The following is a 20,687-nucleotide window of genomic DNA, read 5'->3' on the forward strand; positions in this document are numbered from 1 at the left end:
GGCTGGCTGGTTTACTTGCTATGTCCCATTTCTTGAAGTGCAGGAACGCCTCCTACTGCCTCAGGCATCAGACAGCACAGGGAGCCCTGACCTTATAACAAAGCTGGGTGAGAGCTGGTCCGATCAGGCTTCCTAATGAATAGATAAAGGTATGGAAAAGACCTGCAAAGCATCTGAGACACGTACCTTTCAGAAACCTTTTCCCAGCAGCAGATGCTCATGCAGGGCAAGAGAGAGGGCAACATCCAGCTCTGTGCTGAGGGGGCCCTTGTAGCAAAGCTACAGTGGGTTTGCAAAGCCATCTGTGGGCCAAGCAGGGCTCTGTGCCAAGAGGAAGCACTTTTGCTGCTACTTCACTTCTAAAAAGCCATCAAATTCAGACTATGTACAACATATATAGAAATAACTTTTAATTAAAAAACCAACCTTGCATCAAAGATTATTGTATCAGACATTGAGGCAAGATTCAAGTTTAAGAAAAACCAGTGTTAAAAAAGTGTTTAAAAAAATAATCAGAATGTGCAATAAACTACAATGTAGCAATAGGTTGTAGCGTTGAAACTTTACTGAACTGTTTTCAGATGCCCAGTGTATATTTGCTGTCATTTTGACCAAAAAAAATAAATTGACACTAAAACTGGGTCATCTGTCCAGTGCCATTCCAGATATTACACGTGGAAGAAAACTGCATAAAAACACAGACTCCTATTAAACTGTCTTCAACTGTCCTACACAGAAAAACATCCTGTTGATGGATTATACCTACATTCAATGTTTAATCTTTGTTAATACCTCTTGGGATTGCAGATACATTCCAAACTATGCTATTTAGATGCAAGTTTAAACAGCTTGCCTTTGTTTCCTCACTGTGAGTGTGCTGGGAAATGAAAAATTTATCCAGAATCACAGTGGAAAGCTTTGGGGCTTTTTTTTTTATTGGTCTTCTAGACATCAATCATCTTTTCCTTTCCAGATATTCACCAAATGTTGGCATACTTATGAGACTCTTACAAGGCACTATACAGAAATTGGAACAAGACTTTAAACATATTAAAGCAAAGTATTATGAGCCTCATTAGCTACTGAAGGACTAAGGAAGTAAGACGACCCAAACCACAGTATTCCAAGAGCTGCATCACTGATCTGACTCCTCTCTCTCCCTCCCCACATGCCCAAAGCAGAGACCCTACTTTAAGGGTAGCAGATACATTGACTATGGAAAAACAGTGAGCTATTTCTACCTTATTGCTTGAGGACATTGATATGAAACATGCCCTGTCACTACTCAGAGCTGAGTACAGATTTTAAGCCAGACGCAAGACTTCCACATGACCTGCTTTGAACTGCTGGTTCTCACCTACCATTACCTTACACATGCATTTAGAGAGACAGGTTTTTGCCCCATGGTCATTTGCCACAGAGGAAAGTAATCTGAGGCTATCGCTTATCCCCCCTATTTTCAAGTAGTTTTTCTGTGTTCAATTTAAGTTGTTGGCTAAGGTAGGCAGCATCTCCTGCTGCACCAGAGTCCACTAGAACCAGAAATGCATTTGCAAACAAACAAAACAGAAAAGGATGATTATTGACAAATGTGACAATATGACAACAGACAGTGAATGGTGCCAGCAATTTATGTGTGCCCACTTGCGACACTGGGAATATTAGACTTCCAGCTTGAAATAATTACTTTCTCTTGGGGTTCAGGAAGAAGAAAGTGTTGTCTTTGGGATTTATCCTGCCTGTTACAAAGCAAGAAAGAAAATATATTATATGCAGCTAACACAAAGGTTTTGAATTGTGCTGTCATATGCTGTGTGAATGAGAGAGATTTTACCTTACACTTTTCTCCACCTTAATTGGCTTTCTTAATGAACCACATTATTCCCTGTCACCTTTGTTTACTTGTACTGTTGCTTCCCAGGCAAATGTTTTTGCAGTCTTCTGACTCTTGGGTAGATTGTTTTCTTGGTGGATGGCCATTGTCTGGCAAAGCAGTGGGTGTGCCCAGAGCGCAGGGAGAGTTGCTGGGGAAATCTGCACTTGACATTTCAGCCTCATTTGTTACTTGATCTTGGCATAGTAAAGCTTCTACCTCTTCATCTTTTAGTGGAAAAACTCGAAGTTCCCACAGCCCAGACTGAAAGGAAGCAGAAGTGTAGGAGTGAGGATGGAAAAAGAGGGAAAGAGGGTAAAAAGCGATTTTAGTTGAGTCTGAACTGATTAGCTCTGTGCAGAATGATCTGCTATCAAGTTACAAATGAGTGTCTTTCTTTACAATGTTTGCAGGGCTCTTCAGATAAAGAATACAACACTGCTAGGCACCAGCTGGCAATGTAAGCTGGCTACATAAGGGTTTGAACTATTAACAGAGCTACCGTTGAACAGGCATAGTACAGGAAGGGGGAAGCTCTTTTCACAGTGCCAGACCCATCAGGATACCTGACCCTGTAACCATCAGGCCTGTCACCAACATCCCTGAAAAAAGATCCAGCCTGGACCCAGTCCTGCCGTATTTGCCTCAAAAACATATGCCCTGTGTAATGAGCAATGAAATTATTACCTGTTGACAGATCTTGGGGTTAATTTAAAAAGCACAGCAATCTCGTTCTAAACCGCAGCACTACGTTCAGTGCACATAAACTGGGGTGACAGCCCTAGTTTCTGATCAGTGAGACAGGTGAGTATGTTCAGGTTCTTTGTTTTAGGGTAGAGTCAGTCATCACTGACCTGTTCAGACCTGGAAGCTATTGGAAGCACCCACCTTCGCTTCCTGGCCCTCCTTGCAGAGTGGTGCCATCCCTGAACACACAGAGCTGTGGGCCTCCAAAGTCGGGTCGGGAGCAGAGTCAGCAGCACACTGGTCTTGGCTGTGTCGACCGTCGGCATTTTTGCTGTAAGATCTAGTGCAGGATAAGAAATGAGTCTTAAGAATTACTCCCTGTCCTTTCAGATTGCAAGGAACAGTTCAGGTTTTCTTTTCAAATTCTTCACTTTCTCCATACATGCTACCTACTGCTTGTTTATATCAAAAGAGCAGATGAAAACATATGTGGTTCTTGACAACCCTCTTGGCTGGAGCCAAAGCAGAGCACTGTGTGGAGGAGCTAAGTGGACAAAACAGGGCTGGGACAGGCACACCCTGTCTGCAGACAGATGGTGGCTGGTCACTCCTGTGCCTTGCGCCACACGCTCACCAGAACTGTGATTTTGGACAAGAGAAGTCAGTGAGCCATGGGCTGTTTCCACTTGGGAGAACACAGCATCACGTGCAGGAGCCTGCAGAGCCCAAACTGCACCGTCAGCAGACTGAGCCAAAGCAACTTGAGAGGCAGCAGCAGGTCCTTGGGCTCCCCCTTCTCTCCTTTGCTCTGGACTCAACTCCAAAGCAATCAAGAATTAAACAGGATTAAAAATTTTGACCTCCCCTTTAATACAAATTTGTACTAGATATAAAACAGTGGCACGCATCTGAAATGCCAGGTGAAAGCCTGGCCTTGCTCACATCAATGAGCAGTTTTACTTCTGAATTCAAGTAGGACTAAGATTTCACCAAGAAGTTCATAGTTTCAAAATTAAGGTACATACAGAACTTTTTATTTTTCAATATACTTTCTAAAGTTGGGGGGGTTTTATGTTCAAAACTGCTTAAAATAGAACTCCTTAGGATGGTTTAGCTCTACTTTTCTCCTGCATTAAAGAAAGCTATCTTTGCATATTTATTCCTAGTGTCATGGTTCACTTTCATCCAAGAGTAGACACAAGCGTATGACAAAAAGCAGAAAATGTTATCTCAGCATTTCTAGGATGCTTCAGATTCTGAAGTGATTTATGGGAATTATTTTCCCAGCACCAAACTGCAGATACAGCTTTATGATGTTCACTCCGATATACACTACTTTTTGATAGACTTTTAGTGGTTATATTTAATTCTGTTGAGTTCTGCACCAGATGGCAAACCTGAGAGAATGAACCATTCACACAATGGCTTTTTAAAGCGTTAAGGTCCCTGGCACACTCCAGGACCCTTCAATAACGTCTGAACACAGTGGACTTTCATCTGAGTCAGGTGAGTGAAGAAGGGCTCATGTTACTCTTGTGTGGCTGAAGTCATAATAACTGGGAGTGGCACCAACTAACAGAGCTCTGTATTCAGTGAGGGAGTAAGCTATTTGTTCACTAATACCAGGTCAATGACATGCTGAATTTCTGTAAGTATGCATGTCTCAGCACTGCCTTCCCTTTCCAGCCACAAAGCCAAACATACCTGGTACTGTCCCTGATGAGTTAATTAATGAAGAGTGCCCTCGTTTTCAAACTTCTCTGTGACAGCATTTGTGACACTGCTGCACCAACAACCCAGACCAGGTTCAATAGGAAGGCTCTTATCAAAGCCAGTACACCTGCCTGCTGTTCCTCCTGGGCCAGCGGCTCTGCTCCCACAGCGACCATCTCGCGCGCTCTCTTTCTTCGTACTTGGTGTGACGCAAGGAAAAAGCTTCATCAGACAGATCTTCTGCCTGTAACAAGACACAGGGAGAGCTGCTGCACTCATCATAAACATCACTAGAAACAAAGCCAGCCAGTATTATATATAATTCTGCAAAGGTCTGTTCACTGAACAAGAGGACGCAACACAATGCGTGCTTGCAGTATAAAGGCACACCCAAAAACACGTGTTCAGCTCACGAGAGCTCTGGTATATGGGATGCTGTCACTTGCACCTTTATTTCTTTATATGTCTGAGGTTAATCTGAATGGATATAGAAATTATACCCCCCCTATGGAACTAACACATTTTTCCCTATGGTGAGAGGCAGAAAATTAAGAGGATGTGTATTCATTTGCAAATCAAGGCAGTGTTAAAAGCACATAATAAACACAAGCAAAAATTCCAGGAGTTTCCAGAGACTGTTTTAGGAGGAGGCTGGGAGGCAGCAGGATTCACCAGGTGCTCTTTAAGCAGTGAGAAATAGTTCTGAAATCACCAAGGACTTCGATAACTCCACAGAGAGGAACTAAGCAAACCTGAGGTGCCGCATTCCTGCTATGAAACCAAGCAGAAAATGGCTTCTGCTTTGAAGAGACTATTTCTTAGCCAATGGTTTGCATGACCCCAGCACAGCTTAAACCAGCCTTAACACAAGTAATTTACCTGCTCATAGTCAAACAAGAGCCAGCTTTTTAGGTAAAATATGCAGTTATTGCACCAGACCTTCACTGCCACCTTTGTTTCTCTGCTGGCAGCACACCAGGAAGTCTGTTCCTTAGTGCTCCTAGCTGGGCGAGGAGCACTTTGCTGCCCTTCTGCCCTTCCCCCTCGCTCCCCTGATGGAAAGGCAAGCTCTTGGCTGGACCCCTTCAGCACAGCTCACAGTTATTTCAAAGTGCTCCAAACCATTCAAAGTTCAGCTAAAAAGCTGAGGCTGGCAAGAGCATACGAGTGCTGCAGCCATGGATTTTACGTCAGCCACTCCCAACTCAAAAGCAGAGAAATTCTAGGAAAGAACAATTCCTGTTCATAGGAGCTGTGAAGCTGCATGGCCAGATCAGTCCTGGACAAGAATTATACTAATAAGTGGGGGACCATGGAAAATAAACTGATTTTTTTCTATAAAGGAAAATCCTCAGTGGTCTTATACAAGTAACACTATTTATCTTCTGACTGAGCCTGACAAAACACAGAACTGAACGCACAGTCCTCGCTGCAGTGCCAGTAGTGCCATACAGGACAGGTGACACTGGCAGCTGCAGTGCTCCCCCCTGGGCAGCTCTCGGCCCAGGGGCAGTTCACTGCCATTATGGGTACAACAGCAAAGCATTACAATGAATGAAAAGCATCCCAAAGCCTTCAGTGCAATGAGAATCGGCCTCAGGACCTGCTGGTAGAACTGTGGCTGCCCAGCTCCTCCTCAGCACTCAACAGGAAGCTTCAGACAAACAGGCCTGCTTTGTTTGGCCATCTCATGACGCCTTGCTGAAGGCTCCTCATTGCTTTTATTTATTTATGTTAAACACAAACCACATTGTTAGCTGCTGGTTTCCTTTCATACAAGTCAACTTAGTGGGTTTCCTCCTCTCCCTGGAATTCACCAGCTCTGTCACTTGGATGGCATCGGAACCAGGCTACATCTCAGTTCACATTTTGTCTTTCCAAAGTCAATGATGTATAGCGTGAAAGTGAGAATTTTATGAACTACAAAAGTGTTACTCCCTCAGGGAAAATTCAGGATTTTTCTGTGTGCCCAGATTTCCTTTGAAGTGGAAACAAAAGATAATTTTGAAAGAAAAACGTAAGACTTGGAAAATAATTTTCTTTGCAAATTGCCAAAACTTTTCATCTTGGGAAGAAACTTCATTTCTAACAAGCTTCCTTTCAAAAATCCAAGTCCATATTCCTTTTTTAGTGAAGAGTTTTGAAAAATACAGAAATAAGCCTTACTGTTCCTTTCATAGCTAGTGATAGCAGATTGAACTACTTGTTTGTTTAAAAAGAGTTCTACACTATTCCATTGAAGACTACATTTTCTTATTTAAAAATTTTTCTTTTTTCTATGGATAAAAATCTCATGACATCAGAGTAAAAGGTCAGTACAGCCTCTGCCCCTCCCCAGCTTTGTAATGCTTTATGTACTTCCTCTACCAACTTTAGGTTCATTTAAAGTTGCTGTAACAGGAGAAATTTGGGCTATTTTTCCCCACTAAGGTTAGTTTGAAAAAGGAAAAAAGAAGTGTCATTCCTCAATGGATGGATCTGGCAGTGATGTTGAGACAAAAGGCAATGGGGAAGGCCTGTTTGTGAGACATGTCTAATGATTTCACTCTAAGAAAAAGACTTAAAGCAAACTATGGTTTGGATCCCCCCATCGCACTACAAGACACTGTGCATTAATGTTGAATAGTACCAGGAATATTTCTGAAATATTCTGTGCTCAAAACAACAAAATCTGTGTTTCACTCTTTGGCTCCACAGGAAATGCTGAGTCACAGGCCACGAAAACACTTACGCAAAACTAACTGCACACAGAATTATTCCAAAGTATTTGTCATTACTCAAACAACTACAGAATAAACTTGAATGTTACAACTGTGCCTTTCCAGAATTTTAACCTGGATAAAACAAATTAAAACCAAAATAAAACAGGAAAACTCGTGCCACACCCTCCCATGCATTAAAGCAATAACAGACTGCAAATTCACACATGCAAACCAGGAAACTCAAATGCTCTATTTCCAGAAACTTAAGTATTTTTAGAGCAAGTAATAGAGCAGACATAGATAGTACACTGATTAACTTTTGCATTGCCAATTTGTCCTTGTAAGCCAAAATTTCCAGAAACAAAAATGCACCCGAAGAACGTAAGCTTTTTATACTCAAATAAAAGCATGGTGAATAGGCTTGATTCCCAGAAAGTGCTCAGTTCCCATCCTTGGAAGTGTGGCTCCTGTGGAACATGACAAATTTTTTTGTAACTCATGGAAACTGAGTGCAAGTCTGTTGCATGGATAGGGGTTGTTGCACTGAAAGCCTTTAAATAAAGAAGAGAAAGAAGAGAAAGGAGAAGAAAAAAAAAGTTATCCAGTAGCAGAAATCCCTGACTGCTGCTTGACACAAGGACAACTCCAGAAGTTTTCAATTTAGCTATGCAGAAGATAGCCAGAAAAGAATCTATTATATAATACCACCACAGGCTACTATGCAGTAAAATAAAGAAAAAGAATATTTTATATAAAAGCAGAAAATAGATTTTGCCTTCCCTTTTCCTGCATGAATGACCTACTTCAGCACAAGGAGCAGTTTCAAGCGTGTCAAGAGCGTGAGTGCAGAAAATGCAAACAGGTAATGGTGCTGTTTCCTCGTGTCTTTTCACAAGCTTACGCAGTAACAAATGTAACTGGGCTCAAAGCTAAAGCAAAGGAAGTGGAAGAATTATGATCAATCACCTTTTCTCAGTACTCTGAAAAACATCCAAACCAATTAACATGATCCTGAAAGAAAAGGGGAAATTGGCCGAACCAGATCTTTAGCATTTTTCTCTTGTCCCTTCCAATTCTATCCGGTAGCACAAACAATACAGATACAGTGGGCCACAGCAGGAGGCAAAGCTGCTTTATTGTCAACTCAAGTTATTTCCTGGCCAGAGGATGAATCACACTAGATCCATGAGTCATGTCAAACACAAATGTACTGGGAGGACTACTAAATGAGTGATTGGCCCATGAGCTTCACACAGACACCTTTAAGTCCCTTCAGCAAAATACATTTAAAGCACAAGACAAGTCATCTCTGTGGGATATGAAATCTAAACAAGAAACCCACTGACTCCTCCAAGCAAGTCCCTGGAAGCCCTGAAGGCAAACTGGTGTTGAAATTCTTCCATCCCTCATTCTGGCAAATACCAGCACAAAGAGAGAGTAATGAACAGTAGATGCTCAAGGGACAGTGTGCCCTTGCTGCCTTATTAGTTATTTTCCGAATGGTTTAATTAAATATCCTTGCAGGAGAGTTCTCCTGTGCATGTAACTTGACCTTCTCGGCACAAAGGAAGATCAGGCATGTTTCCTGCTGGCTGAGGCGGTAGCAGCCCAAAAGTCAGCGGGTGGAGGTGACATAAATCTGACCACCAGATTTCACAAGCATTTCTCAACTGCATTGGAAAAGACGGCGACAGAGCAAGCTTTTCTCTTCCTTCCAACAAAAGAGCATGCCTCCAAATAAGTGCAACTCCACCAGGTAAGGAACTGAGGCCATGATGCTCTCCTAGAGGTTCATTTCCACAGAGCAGGAAGCTACAGAACTAGTAAAACTCTCATGAAGCTACTGCCTTTGTGCAGAGTGTATTTTCTACCACAGTTGTAGAGATTCTCTGAAATAGGAGCTCAAGAACAGATATTGTGGATGAGAGCACAAATAAAAGTCCTACAGTTACAGCTGGTGATAGTGGCAGAGACTGGAGGGAGATTAGAGATGCTCACAGGACAGCAAAACTGGCAGGTTTCTGGAAAAGGAGCCACAAAAAGACTGGAAGGACAAAAAACCAGCCTAGAGACCAGACGTGCTGGTATGTTCACCCTAAGGTTACAAAATGCCTCAAACCCCTGATTAGGGAAGAAAGGGACCCCCAGCTGCAAAGTCCATGGACATTCCCTGAAGAAAAAGCAGATTCTTATGTCTGGAGGAAGCAACAGTAGCACATGATGTGCAAACTTAGCTCAAGAGGCAGGTGGGAAATACTGAAGGTTATGTTGTTCCTGACGAAGCAGAAAAGTTTCCTCCCAACAGAAGGGTTGCAGGAAAACAAACACTGAGAAGAAAACTGAATAAATTTGTTGGACCTATAGGCAGGATGCCTAATTACCATCTGAAGAGCAACATGCCATGGGAACTGGCCACGGAGGGAGAGGATGAGAGAAAAGAACAGCACTATAGCACAGGCAGCCCCGAGGAGACAGACATCGGGTGAGCCAGCATGACAGTGCTCAGGAGCAGGGAAGGCAGAGGCTGGACCCAAGGGACCCTTTGGGACTGCTGACTGTGCAGAAGCAAGGGACAGGCAAATTTTCACAATCTGATACTTAATATTTTATTTCTGAAACTTGAAACTTACCAGGATTTGCATGAAGTCAGTGATTTCACAGAGTATGTACCAATTATCCCAATTATATATTATATCTAGCTTAAATAAAAACTGGTGGTTTAATTAAAATACAGCCTACCTCTTCTTCATCTGTATGTGATTTTTCTAAAGGTTGAAGTTCAACAACTCTCCAGCTAGAAATGAGACAAGGAAAATCAAATTAATTTACCTAAATGCTGTTTCATTATTTCAGCAGTAGAGATGACTCTTTTGTTTCTACAGTATATTGTTAGTTAATCCTTCTTCACCACTGCTTGTGCTTCAGAATTTCCTTCAAATAAAATAATTTCACAAATTTAAGGTGCTGATAAAAGATGCCTGAAATTTAAATTTTTCTTTCACAACTCAGTTTCTAACCTTTCCTTTTCCCAACACAGTCTTTAAGCTATCCAACAGAGTCTTAATGATATTTTTAGCTTTAAAGGCAATATAAAAGCAATGACATATTAGAGAGTCAAAATACAGAACAAGTGCATTTAGCCAATTTCGGGCAATTTGATAGTAAGCCACTGAATTATAGCATTGGAGATCAATTACCCTGTGTTCTTTTTCTGAAACAAACAAACAAAATGTCTTTAGAATGAGGGATTATAGGCTTACACTGTATGGAAAAAAATAAGTTTTATTCTACTGTATCAGAATGTCTGAATTTAAAAAATATAAACTGAATCCATTTTGTTTAATTCACTGAAATCAGTGAACTATTTTCTTATTAACACACAAAAAAAGACAGCAACCTCCAAATAATCATTCAGAGTTGGTCAGCCTTATGACACATTTAAGGCTGTGAGTATCACTACAGTTAAGATGATATAAACCCACTTCTGTTTTTAGCCAGCCTGTGCATCTGCCACCTCCCTGTGTATATCAGACTATTTCCCATGTGCTATCAGCTGTCCAGTCTTCCCACCACTTCAGTCACATGAACTGAAGGGCACAGATAGAAAACCCTCAAGCGCATGAAGAAACCATCCTATTATTATAACATTTTCTAACTCCATGCTCCATGTTAATTATATTTTTGTCAACATTCTCATGTTCGTTTTGCTATCTTTGCAATTAAGGAGGTCGTGAGCAAACCTTGGGGTAAGGATTTCTTTGTACTGTAGTTTCTCCAACTTCGATGGTGCCACCAGCGACATGGGAATAACAATGTTGTCTATGTCATAGGAGCTCTCACTTCTCAACCGCCTCCTGGAGTTATGCTGAATAATACAATCAATACAAGAGGAGATGTGTCAGCTCAAATCACATTAGCTGAGAAACATTAGAACTTCACAAGGAGAAAGTCTGTAACTTCAACACGTTTTTTAGCGGCTTAGTGACTTCCAACATCTCCTCCCCTTCAATGGAATCTCAATAAATCTTAAAACTGTCTCATTTCTGAGGTTTACTTCTTGCTGGTGTAACTTTTACTGAAATCAGCATGGGTTTCTCTTCCTTGATTTCAGGTACAGTTAATTCTGAATACTTAGGAGAACTGTGAAGTTAATGCTTGCCTTCTTCATGGTGTGCAGTCTACAAAGATGATCTTCTATCATCTACTAACCTGTAACCCAAGTGGTTCTTCAGTGTGATATAAATAAGAATTCCAAAAGAGAGAGAAAATTTAGTTTTAAATTACGATACATTCCATATTACAAATTCTCAATTTTTAACTGAACTTTAATGGAAACAGACTATCCTAAAATGCTCATTTAGGTGTTCTTTGATGATGGTCAGCTCAAGGGAAAAAAAGGAGGAGTATGATGTGTCCAAAACTATGTAGGGGACACACATTTAAACTCCACTCTGCATTAAAACATGACAACTTACAGAGCACCAGTATACCACTAAGCTTAGCAAAACCATGGAATCGAAATCTGAATATTATTGTGAAATTCACCATGAATTCAGATAAAACAGACTGTTTCTGCAGGGACTTCCCTGAACCAGAGCTCTGCTGTTCCTCATCAAATTTATATACCAGAGACTTTGCCTACAGTTCTGCACAAAATGTTTTAAATGGTGAAACTGAGAGTTAATAAATTTTGTGACTGTATTTGCACCATGAGGCCATTTTATGTAGCTGCACCAAGAAAAAAGGGTCATAAGAGCCCTTGTGTAAAACTGGGAACATAAATCACAGTGTATTTAATGAAATTTGGGGAAAAAAAAATGGGGCACAATGCCAATAAACCAAACTTACACTCCAGTTGTATGATCTGCAGAACTCTTTTACAAGTAAGTATCTGTTTTAGAAACACCACATACTCAATCTGGAATCCATTAGTTGATGGATTTACTGTAAAAATGCTCAGTACTGTAATTTAACGCTAAATTAGCTGTGAAAGGTGTGTGGTTTTGGGTTATCAATTTGCACAATTCTCCTTTGAGATTTCAGTTGAGACAGTGGTGCATTCTTGGTTTACCTGCGAAGAAGTGCTGTGAGTGGGCCGAGACATTGCGCTGACATTGGTCGCAGCAGCAAAACTGCTGTGGGATTCTGGCTCTGCATGTTGAAAGGAGAACGTCTCAAACCGAGCGTTACTTTCGCCTGTCACAAAAAAATAGCAATAAAAAGACACATACCGGCTGTTGGCCATTAGACTGCAGAATTTTTCCATACAGTAATTGTAAAGTCATTTCTAGAACCCCACAGTGAACCACTCACAATTTACTGGATACTAAAAAAAGCCATCTAAATAAACACTTGCTGCTCATCCCGTCATTGTTGTTCCACAAAACTCATCCCTCTCCTTCTACAAAGGATTTCTCCTCATGAAACCACCTTCATATGGGCAAATCCTGATTATTTTTTCAGGAGCTGCCATACACATACACATAGCAAATGCAATTGGACTTAGAGGAATGCTTTCCCCTGTTCCTTAGCAGCACTTCCCTATCTGGGATGCATCTCACCAGTTCTCTGAGCCCTTACTGACGGTTTCTTCCTTCATAAATGATAAAACTGGCAGCAAGGGTAACAAACAAAATTAGCTTAGATTTCCAAACCAATAGTGGTTTCTTTTAGTTGTGGTCCACTGCTCCAGACAAATTGTAATTATTGTTTACTCCCATTCAGTCCCACTGTAAGCAGCATTTAGGGGGATTCAGAATCTAACCACCTGTTCTGCTTTCCTTCTGCCTTAATTTCCATTAAGAAAGGAGAACTCAAATTTAATACCAACTAATAAAAATAATCAGTGTATTCCAACGTGGAAAAAGAGGTGAGACTGATTCTAAAGACTGTATTTCACAGGCTGGGTCAAGGACATGAACTCTCATCTCCCAGGCAGCTCTGCAACTCCCTGGCACACAGTTTTTATTTTTTGCCTTGTTCGTTAGGCTGATCTTCTCCATGGATAATTTCTCCTATACAGAGCCCAAATTAGGAATAAATATGTAGTACTACACCCATAGCACTAATAAGCTACAACTTGTGCTGCTATTCGAGAATACATCACAGAACAGTTTTCTGGCGTTGGGAAACTATGATCCTTGTGATAACAGATAGCTTTATGTGTTCCATTACCTAAAAAAACTAAATGCTATTGGCAGAAGACTAACTGTAACTTCAAAAGGTTTATAGGAAGCAGTTTGCCCTCTTACTAGAGCTCCCAAGTACCTCCAATTGTTGATCTGAGTAACTCTCCTGTAATTTTCTCATGAACTGGGTGGGTTTGGTTTGGAGTTTTGTATTGTGGGTTTGAGTGTTTTTTTTTAATCATAGATCGTAATTTTTGATTAAATCATCTCTGCAGTTATTCCCATATTTCCACCTCATACTATATAAGACCACACTAGCAGTTTTACCTGGATATGCATCAGAAGTTTATTTTTTTGCAATGTTAGCTAATCATATACCTTTTAATTTTTTTTTAGGGGGAATTTTAAACTAACATAGCTTCTTCTCTTGCTCAGTAATTTATTGTCTTCAAATGTCTTGTGAGCAATTTTGCCAAAAGTTTTCCAAAAGTAACATAAATGAATCAGTGACAAGATCTGTTACACTTCACATTCTAACAGCTTGGAGAGGGTGCCATTTATCCTTCAATGGTACACTGAATTTTTTATCCCTAATTTATCACATTATTCTACAGAACTTTGAGGGCACTTCCTACTAATTTACCAAGTGCTGAAGTAAAGATTCAATGGTTTAAAATATAATGATAACAGGAGTGAAAACACAATAAGCAGTGGCTATCCACAAGTCCTCTTAACAGTCTGGAAGGAATCCAGAACCAGAAATGACAGTACACAACAAATGAAACAGTGGACCAAACATGCCAGGAATAGTAAATGTTGTCTTGGGCACATGATTTGACAGACAACTTTGCAATTCGGTCTGTTTCACTGTCTACTATAAAAAAACCCTTTCATATTAAGAATAACTCAGTATTAGAAAAACACAGTTGGACTGCTAAGCAGTTTCTTCTAAGAGTGCTCCAAAAATAAAATACAGAAGCTTGTCCTTTTGTAATATATACTCAAGAAGAAAGGATTACTATGCTTTAAAATAGCAAATTATTTTCATGGTGTCCCAAGTTTCGTAACACTATCCTTTTTGGAGACAACTTAAAATTAATTCTCAAAGCCCAGTGGTTACAAACGCATTTATACAGTACATATTTTAAAAGAGTTAATGTCTTCTTGCACTTCTCTTACCTACTGCTGTCTCACTTAGGTGTCTTTTCTTTCTTCCTTCTGACAGCTGATCGGATGTTCCTGACACCAACTGAGATTTGGAATTAGATAAACAGCCACTGTTCCATTGTTTGACAGAAACATGATGCTGATTATAGTCTACAACAAAAAAAACACGTATCAAATCGAAAACTTATTTTCCATTGACGCAATTTACAGGAAATCTCAGCTGGTAAACTATTTATAATGGAAAAAAAAAACCAAGACCAAAACTTATGATAGGAATCCAAATAGTAAACAGTACTTCAGTCAGGCACCTGGCCCAAACTCCCCCACTTGCTATTAGTGCCCTCCTACAGCTCTGATGGGATCATCTCAGTGCAACAAAGGAGAACCTGACACTGTGGTCTGGGAAGAGATTCCTCTTCCACCTAAAGCTTTAATTAGTTACCTTCTCTGATAACCTGCTTTGTGCTAAATTTATAAACTGAACCTCTTCATGGAAGAAATTACTGACAAAGGAACAGAAAATGGTCTTGCCAATACTAAAATATTTTGCTTTACGTACCACTGTCAGGGGACACTTTAAACTCCCCTCCCAAAGATGAGGTATCAACAGGTTCTCCTTTGATGTCATCCTTCCTTAATAATGTTTCAAAGTATATGTGAAGAGGAATATCTAAAAAAACAAAAATACAAATGAAAGATGGCAACCTCTGAGCCAATGTATTATCCATCACCACTAAAGGTCTAGGAATTGATTCACACAACACAGCACAATGTAATCCATGAGCAGTGCTGAGTGACACACGCTCTGGAGGGTACTGAGTGAGAATAAGCCTGGGCTCTTCCCCTCTTGATGAACTCCTGCACAAGACCCAGCACAGCAGAAAGCATACAGGGCGCTTTTCCTGGAATCTGCAGAGCCTTCAGTTCAGCCTTTTGGGTACAAGTCATTAGTCATTAATGCTTTTGGAAATTGTTACTGCCGGGTGCCTAGAAGTAATTTCAAGGTACATTCCTTCTCTCTCTCCCTGAAAAGGTTACAGCAGGGCAAGGCAATTCATTTCCTGATGGGAGCTCTAACCCAGAATTAGCCTGCAAAACATCTCAAGTGGTAAGGAATTTACCCCCTGTTGTAAGTCAGGAAGGCTTAAGAAAAATAAGTCTCTCTGAAAAGCCTTTCTGGGAAAAAAAAATTACAAGAACGAAGAGAAATTAAATAGAAAAAAAAGGTCAATGTAAGAAGCCAGCCTGACAGCTAGTATATTCAGAATGAGCAGAGGACCAAGGGCAGCATCCAAGGGTGGGCCTTAAATTACTTATATTTACACACAATCTTAGCCTCATGTGCCTTCAAGGTGAGCCAGGACAGAAACTTCCAACATATTTTGCTAAAAAGAACAATTTATTTCAATTTGATATGGATCTACCTAGGTATTCTGTCATAACACCTCAAGGATCTTGCCGTGTTTCCTATTCTGCTTCCAAGTAAAACATAAAGAAGGTCTGAAAGGTGTATTAGTCACAAAATTTAAGTAAAGAATTAACCAAAACATTTCTCCTGTTTTGGTTTGGGTTTTTTTGGTTTGGTCTTTTTTTACCTGAGGAACAATCTGGACGTTTCAGAGATTTTTTATTTTGTGCTCCTGTATCTTAATCAAAAGGGCAGGAGTGCTTGTCTCAGTTTATCCACAGGCTAGGTGCAGAAATACCAGAAGCCCAAACTTCTTAAACACAAACTACAATTCTCCAGTTATCAAGGTGCAAGTTTAAACAGGTGCTTTTGTGTTCAAGGGACACTACAACCACTGATGTATTTTTGGTCAAGATCCTTGGTCATTTGGAAACTGTGAAGGCAAGACTTAGACCTATGGGCAGCTCTGCTTCCAGAAGTGAGCCAGTCCCCCCACCCTATTTGCTAGATTGTCTGCAAACTATGGTTCACCTTTGAAAGCAAAACACAAGAAAAACCAACGTGAGTGAACTACATCTGAATCTTGAATCTCTCTCTGCACACTAAAAAAATCAAACTCCCAGAGTTCCAAAACAAAACAAAGGCCAATAATACATTTTTAGCACAAAGAGAAAATTAAAATAAAACCCTTTTCCTTTACTCTGCTGGCGCTTTCGGAGTTTTTTTATATATAAAGATGTGGGCACAGCACAAGCAGTATGTTAAGAGAAGTTATTTCTCTGGAAGGGGATAACCAAGAAAGCTGCAAAGAAAACATGAAACTGAATCAGGCTACAACTTGGAAAATTTCTACCATGCATTTATTCATAGTAATTCTTTCACATGGAAGAAAATGACAAACAGACTAGTGGTCTTCATGAGGAGGTAGAGACAGCAAAGTACACAAAGCACTGAGTAAAGCATGAATCTGGAAATAGGATTTTCTTAAAACAAAAAAATGACACAAAAACTGAATAGAATGAATCACTTCTGCTGATAGCAGCATTTATTATTCCATTTTGAAGTCCCAACTGCTGCTGGGTTGCACCTGCACTAACGTCACAGCTGAGCCACAGACATCACACGCATTATTGTCCAAAAAGACTAAAGAATCAGATGATAGAAATCATAAACTTTGAAGATCACTAAAAATGCTGATTATCACAAAAACAATTAGAAAACCTAAAAAAAGCTTTTTAAAACTAGTACAAAGGGCCCGAACAGAAAGTTGCTTACGAAAACAATACAACTAAGGTATGGTAGTGTGTTGGTAACAGCACCATCTCTAAAGGACTAACACTGACTCAATTAGACACACCATGAAACACTCAAACCCACCTTTTTCCTGGCCAGTCCTTCTAGGTTGTAAGAGCATTGCTGGTATAGGAAACCTAGGTGGTGTGCTTTTCAAAAGTTAGGATGAAGTTCAGATTTGTAGTCTAAACTCATGTATGAGTTAGACAGTGTGAGGTTTTCTATTAAGAGAACTAAGTTCTAAAAGTCCCTCAAAAGACAAGTTAGTCCATAACCTCTACAGCTGTCACAAGCACAACCACCCTGCTGTAGTCATGGTATTACTTACCAGAAGGGAATGATAAGACTGGATGGAAGGAAGAGTCCAGCTCTTGCACGTAATCTAGGATTTTAGATTCTGTGCTATACTCATTGCTGGTCAAAGTGGAGGCCGGCACCACATATGGCAACTGAGTTTTACATGGAAAGGAGGCATCGCTACATGGCAGAGTCTGCAAGAATACACAGAAACAAAGTTTAATTTCTCCTTTACTCATGTACTTCAAATTAGACCAGAAGAGGAAAAAACCCCAACAAACCAACAGCTCAGTGAGTGACACCCTTTAACATGTGAATGGCAGAAGTATTCCTACAAATTTCAGAGAGTCTAAGTGTGACTTACCTCCACTTATCATGGACAATATCACGGTGTACAATACAAAGAATACAAAAACCCCCTTCAATTAGGGCCAGGAAACAGCTGTCAAAGCTTTCAGAGAAAACGTAACTGTTTCTAATCATTATTTTGATCTATCCTATGACAAATCAATACCCTTTAAAATTTAATTCCAGCACAATAGGCAAGACAGAGAGCACAAACAAACCTAACACGAGACTAATAGAGGGGTTTCCTTTGTTTATCCCCTCAGTCAGATTTTTACTATCAATATCTCCAGTCAGTTAGAGCTCATCCATTTTAATGCAAACAACTATATTTAACATTTTAAGCACACCATGTACTTACACAAAACAAGAGGGCAAAGTCTTTACCTTGTTATAATTTAAACATCAGGTAAGCAACATAAACAAAAGAAGACACACAGCAATAAATACGGAGAGGGACGCGCTGAGGATTGATTAATAGGTAGTAAGGGGAATTACTAGAAAGAGGAGAACTGCAAAGAAAGATTAATTTAGCTGCTTATTTGCGAGGCTTGGCCAAGTATGGAAGGTAAAATGATGGGTGGCACAGAACTGGTAGGTGTGAGGTAACAGGACTGAGGCAGAAGGTGAAAATGGGCAGGAGCAAGTATCGGAGTGCAGGCCATATACTGAGCTCTGAAAGGCAGAAGGAAAGAACTGAATTTGATGCTACAAGAAAGCAGCAAACAGTAGAGTCTGTGCTTCAGCATATGCTACAGAAGTTCTGCAGGGAAATAATACTGCTGATGGTACTTTAAGTCTTACTGGATAGCAGTGGTAGTAACCCCCGAAATCCTGACATTTTAAGGGTTTCTATAGGTCTTTGATACTTTGCCGAACGTTGCAGATCCTACAAACAGCAAGGGAGAGATGTGGGTACTTCAAGGGTTTCAGCCTATCACTGTGCAAATAGTCACATTTATCATCTCCTGGAAAAGAGTTCCAGTGTAAAAAACTGTAAGAATGAATACAACATTTTCTTATTACTTTGTATAAAATAAGACATCTAGCAGCTGCATCAAAGGCAAGACCATCGATGAACATGACTTGTATTTTCAGTACTGCTGCTTTTCGAATCTGAGAAATCTCTTCAGCTGCTTTCTCCTGCCTGAAATATTCCAGGCTGTTTTCTAGCAGTGCCACTCATGTGTTAGTGATGCAGTGATTATATCCACCACATAAAATCCCCCTCCACTTACTGAAATCAGTCCTTCTATCAGATGGCATCAGTGTTCACAAACCACACTATCTTAGAAAATATTCCACTAAAAAGTTCCCCTTTCCATCTCTTCCCTTCTTCTCAGTCAACAACTTCCCTACACTGCTACTGTATCTCAGAAACTATTAAAATCAAGCAAGGATCTTGTGATGCTGTGATGGTGGTGAGGTTCTTGTATTTAACTTTTTTCCCCCCACAAGGGAACATTAACAGACCTAAATCCACTTTGATCTCCATACACAGGTCTATACACAAGTACTTTCAACTTAACCTAGCCCAGGACTCCTTCAAATCAATGTTGTGTTATTCTGTGTTATTCTCCTGTGACGAACATATGGGACTCTTCATCTGTTGAACTTTAAACATCCATAAAGTGCTAGCAGAACTGGGACCTGTGTTTGGAAACACTAGAGGGATAAATGCTGAAGTGAGTTTAATGTTTCCCATTATATGGACCATTAAACTCAAGCCTAAAGAGCTTTTAAGTAGTTGCTCTACCTCGATGCACTAAGGGCTTGCTTTTCAAAAATGCACAAAAGCATATTTCCTCTTCATTTTGGTTTTTAGAAATGAAGTAGCTTCCTGAAACTCCACTATTTAAGCTGCAACTGCACCACTTCTGCTTGTCCTTTTTTTACAGAAATGAATCCACATTGCAGTAAATAAATTCTTTAAAAAGAAATCCCTGAATACTAATTAGTAAAATTACCTAGAAAATATATAGATAAGACCATCACTTTCTGACATCCAGTTCTAAAGTCCCGACTCACTTTTTCTTGCTTTATTTCTCTAAAGCCACAAACACATTTAGATTATAGTTTAAAACTCAGCCTGCTCAAAAACATGCATAGATGGTCAAACAACCTCCACAGTCACAATCCATTTTGAAACTTTATTAAAATCCATCTGCTAATTTTGGTAAATGCAAAATCCTTTTCTTCAACTTGCCTGTGGTGGGAATTATAAAACCTCATCCGTGAATTTGTGCATTAGTGCCTCGAATGCTCTGGCATCAACATCTAAGCAATGAAATCTTTCATTAAGCTAGTTTGTAATCCAAAGAAAATAAGGACTTCTATAGAAGCAAGAGCAATTTCATTTAAATGCCTGTGAGGCTATTAGAAAAAAAAGCTAAAAAACCTGGTAGTGTCTGTGTTCCTAGCTACCAGACCTGGTTTAAGTTTCCAATGGAGTAGTTTTCCACTGGAAAAAGCTGAATTAGTGATGTTTGTCAGGAATGTCAACTTAATCAACTCTTGATGAAAAAATTTCAGAAGCCCTTTGCTCTGCAATTAAAGTGTGTCATTCAAAGAAAGTGCTTCAGCCTTACTGAAACAAAACTGAAGATCTGTTTATTGGAAAGCTAAACTCTCCCTGCTTCCAATTCCGAGCAGAACACAGTCTACAACCCAGCTGCCTTTTACAGCAGTAAATTATTGATTCTTTAACACAACAAAAAAATCCACCACAACCCAACTGAAAAAAAGCCCATAAATATATCCATTCATCAACAGCAATGACAAGGGGTTTCAGGAAAACCATGGCACACAGCTTTTACAAGACAGGCCCCTGTAGCAAGCCTGATCACAATGTCAACTCTTCAGAAAGCAATTTTAGTAAACTCTTATCAATTTTTCTGCTGCTCTACTATACCTTGTACATCTCCTGGAGCATTTTTCTTCACTACAGAAATACAAAATCTCATGCTTCCAGAGCTCAAGCAGATATGAATTATAATATTATATTAAATTCATTCTATTAAGGAAAAGAAAACACACTGTATTTAAGAGGAAATCAGGAGGGTGCAAGCTTTAAA

At 39.9% G+C, this 20,687-nt stretch overlaps 1 protein-coding gene across 7 annotated transcripts in view; it reads right to left on the reverse strand.

Annotated features, from left to right (window-relative positions):
- Positions 1 to 395: 395 nt before the first annotated feature.
- Positions 396 to 20,687, reverse strand: part of KANSL1L (KAT8 regulatory NSL complex subunit 1 like) — a 59,316-nt gene continuing 39,024 nt past the window's right edge. For 6 of the 7 annotated variants that reach the window (XM_027677987.1, XM_027677985.1, XM_027677990.1 and 3 more), the window contains exons 7-16: positions 17,300 to 17,462; positions 14,830 to 14,940; positions 14,283 to 14,420; positions 12,047 to 12,171; positions 10,716 to 10,840; positions 9,715 to 9,769; positions 4,405 to 4,517; positions 2,762 to 2,900; positions 1,835 to 2,137; positions 396 to 1,739 (exon numbers count right to left, since the gene is read on the reverse strand). In XM_027677987.1, coding sequence (XP_027533788.1) covers positions 1,889 to 2,137; positions 2,762 to 2,900; positions 4,405 to 4,517; positions 9,715 to 9,769; positions 10,716 to 10,840; positions 12,047 to 12,171; positions 14,283 to 14,420; positions 14,830 to 14,940; positions 17,300 to 17,462 — 1,218 coding nt within the window. In that variant the 3' untranslated portion in view covers positions 396 to 1,739; positions 1,835 to 1,888. Of the gene's footprint in view, positions 2,138 to 2,761; positions 2,901 to 4,404; positions 4,518 to 9,714; positions 9,770 to 10,715; positions 10,841 to 12,046; positions 12,172 to 14,282; positions 14,421 to 14,829; positions 14,941 to 17,299; positions 17,463 to 20,687 lie in introns of all 7 variants that reach the window. The other variant, XM_027677986.1, reaches the window with a different exon arrangement.

The sequence above is a fragment of the Neopelma chrysocephalum genome, unplaced genomic scaffold (assembly GCF_003984885.1).
Source record: "Neopelma chrysocephalum unplaced genomic scaffold, ASM398488v2 Primary Assembly neopelma1_44, whole genome shotgun sequence".
NCBI lineage: Eukaryota > Metazoa > Chordata > Aves > Passeriformes > Pipridae > Neopelma > Neopelma chrysocephalum.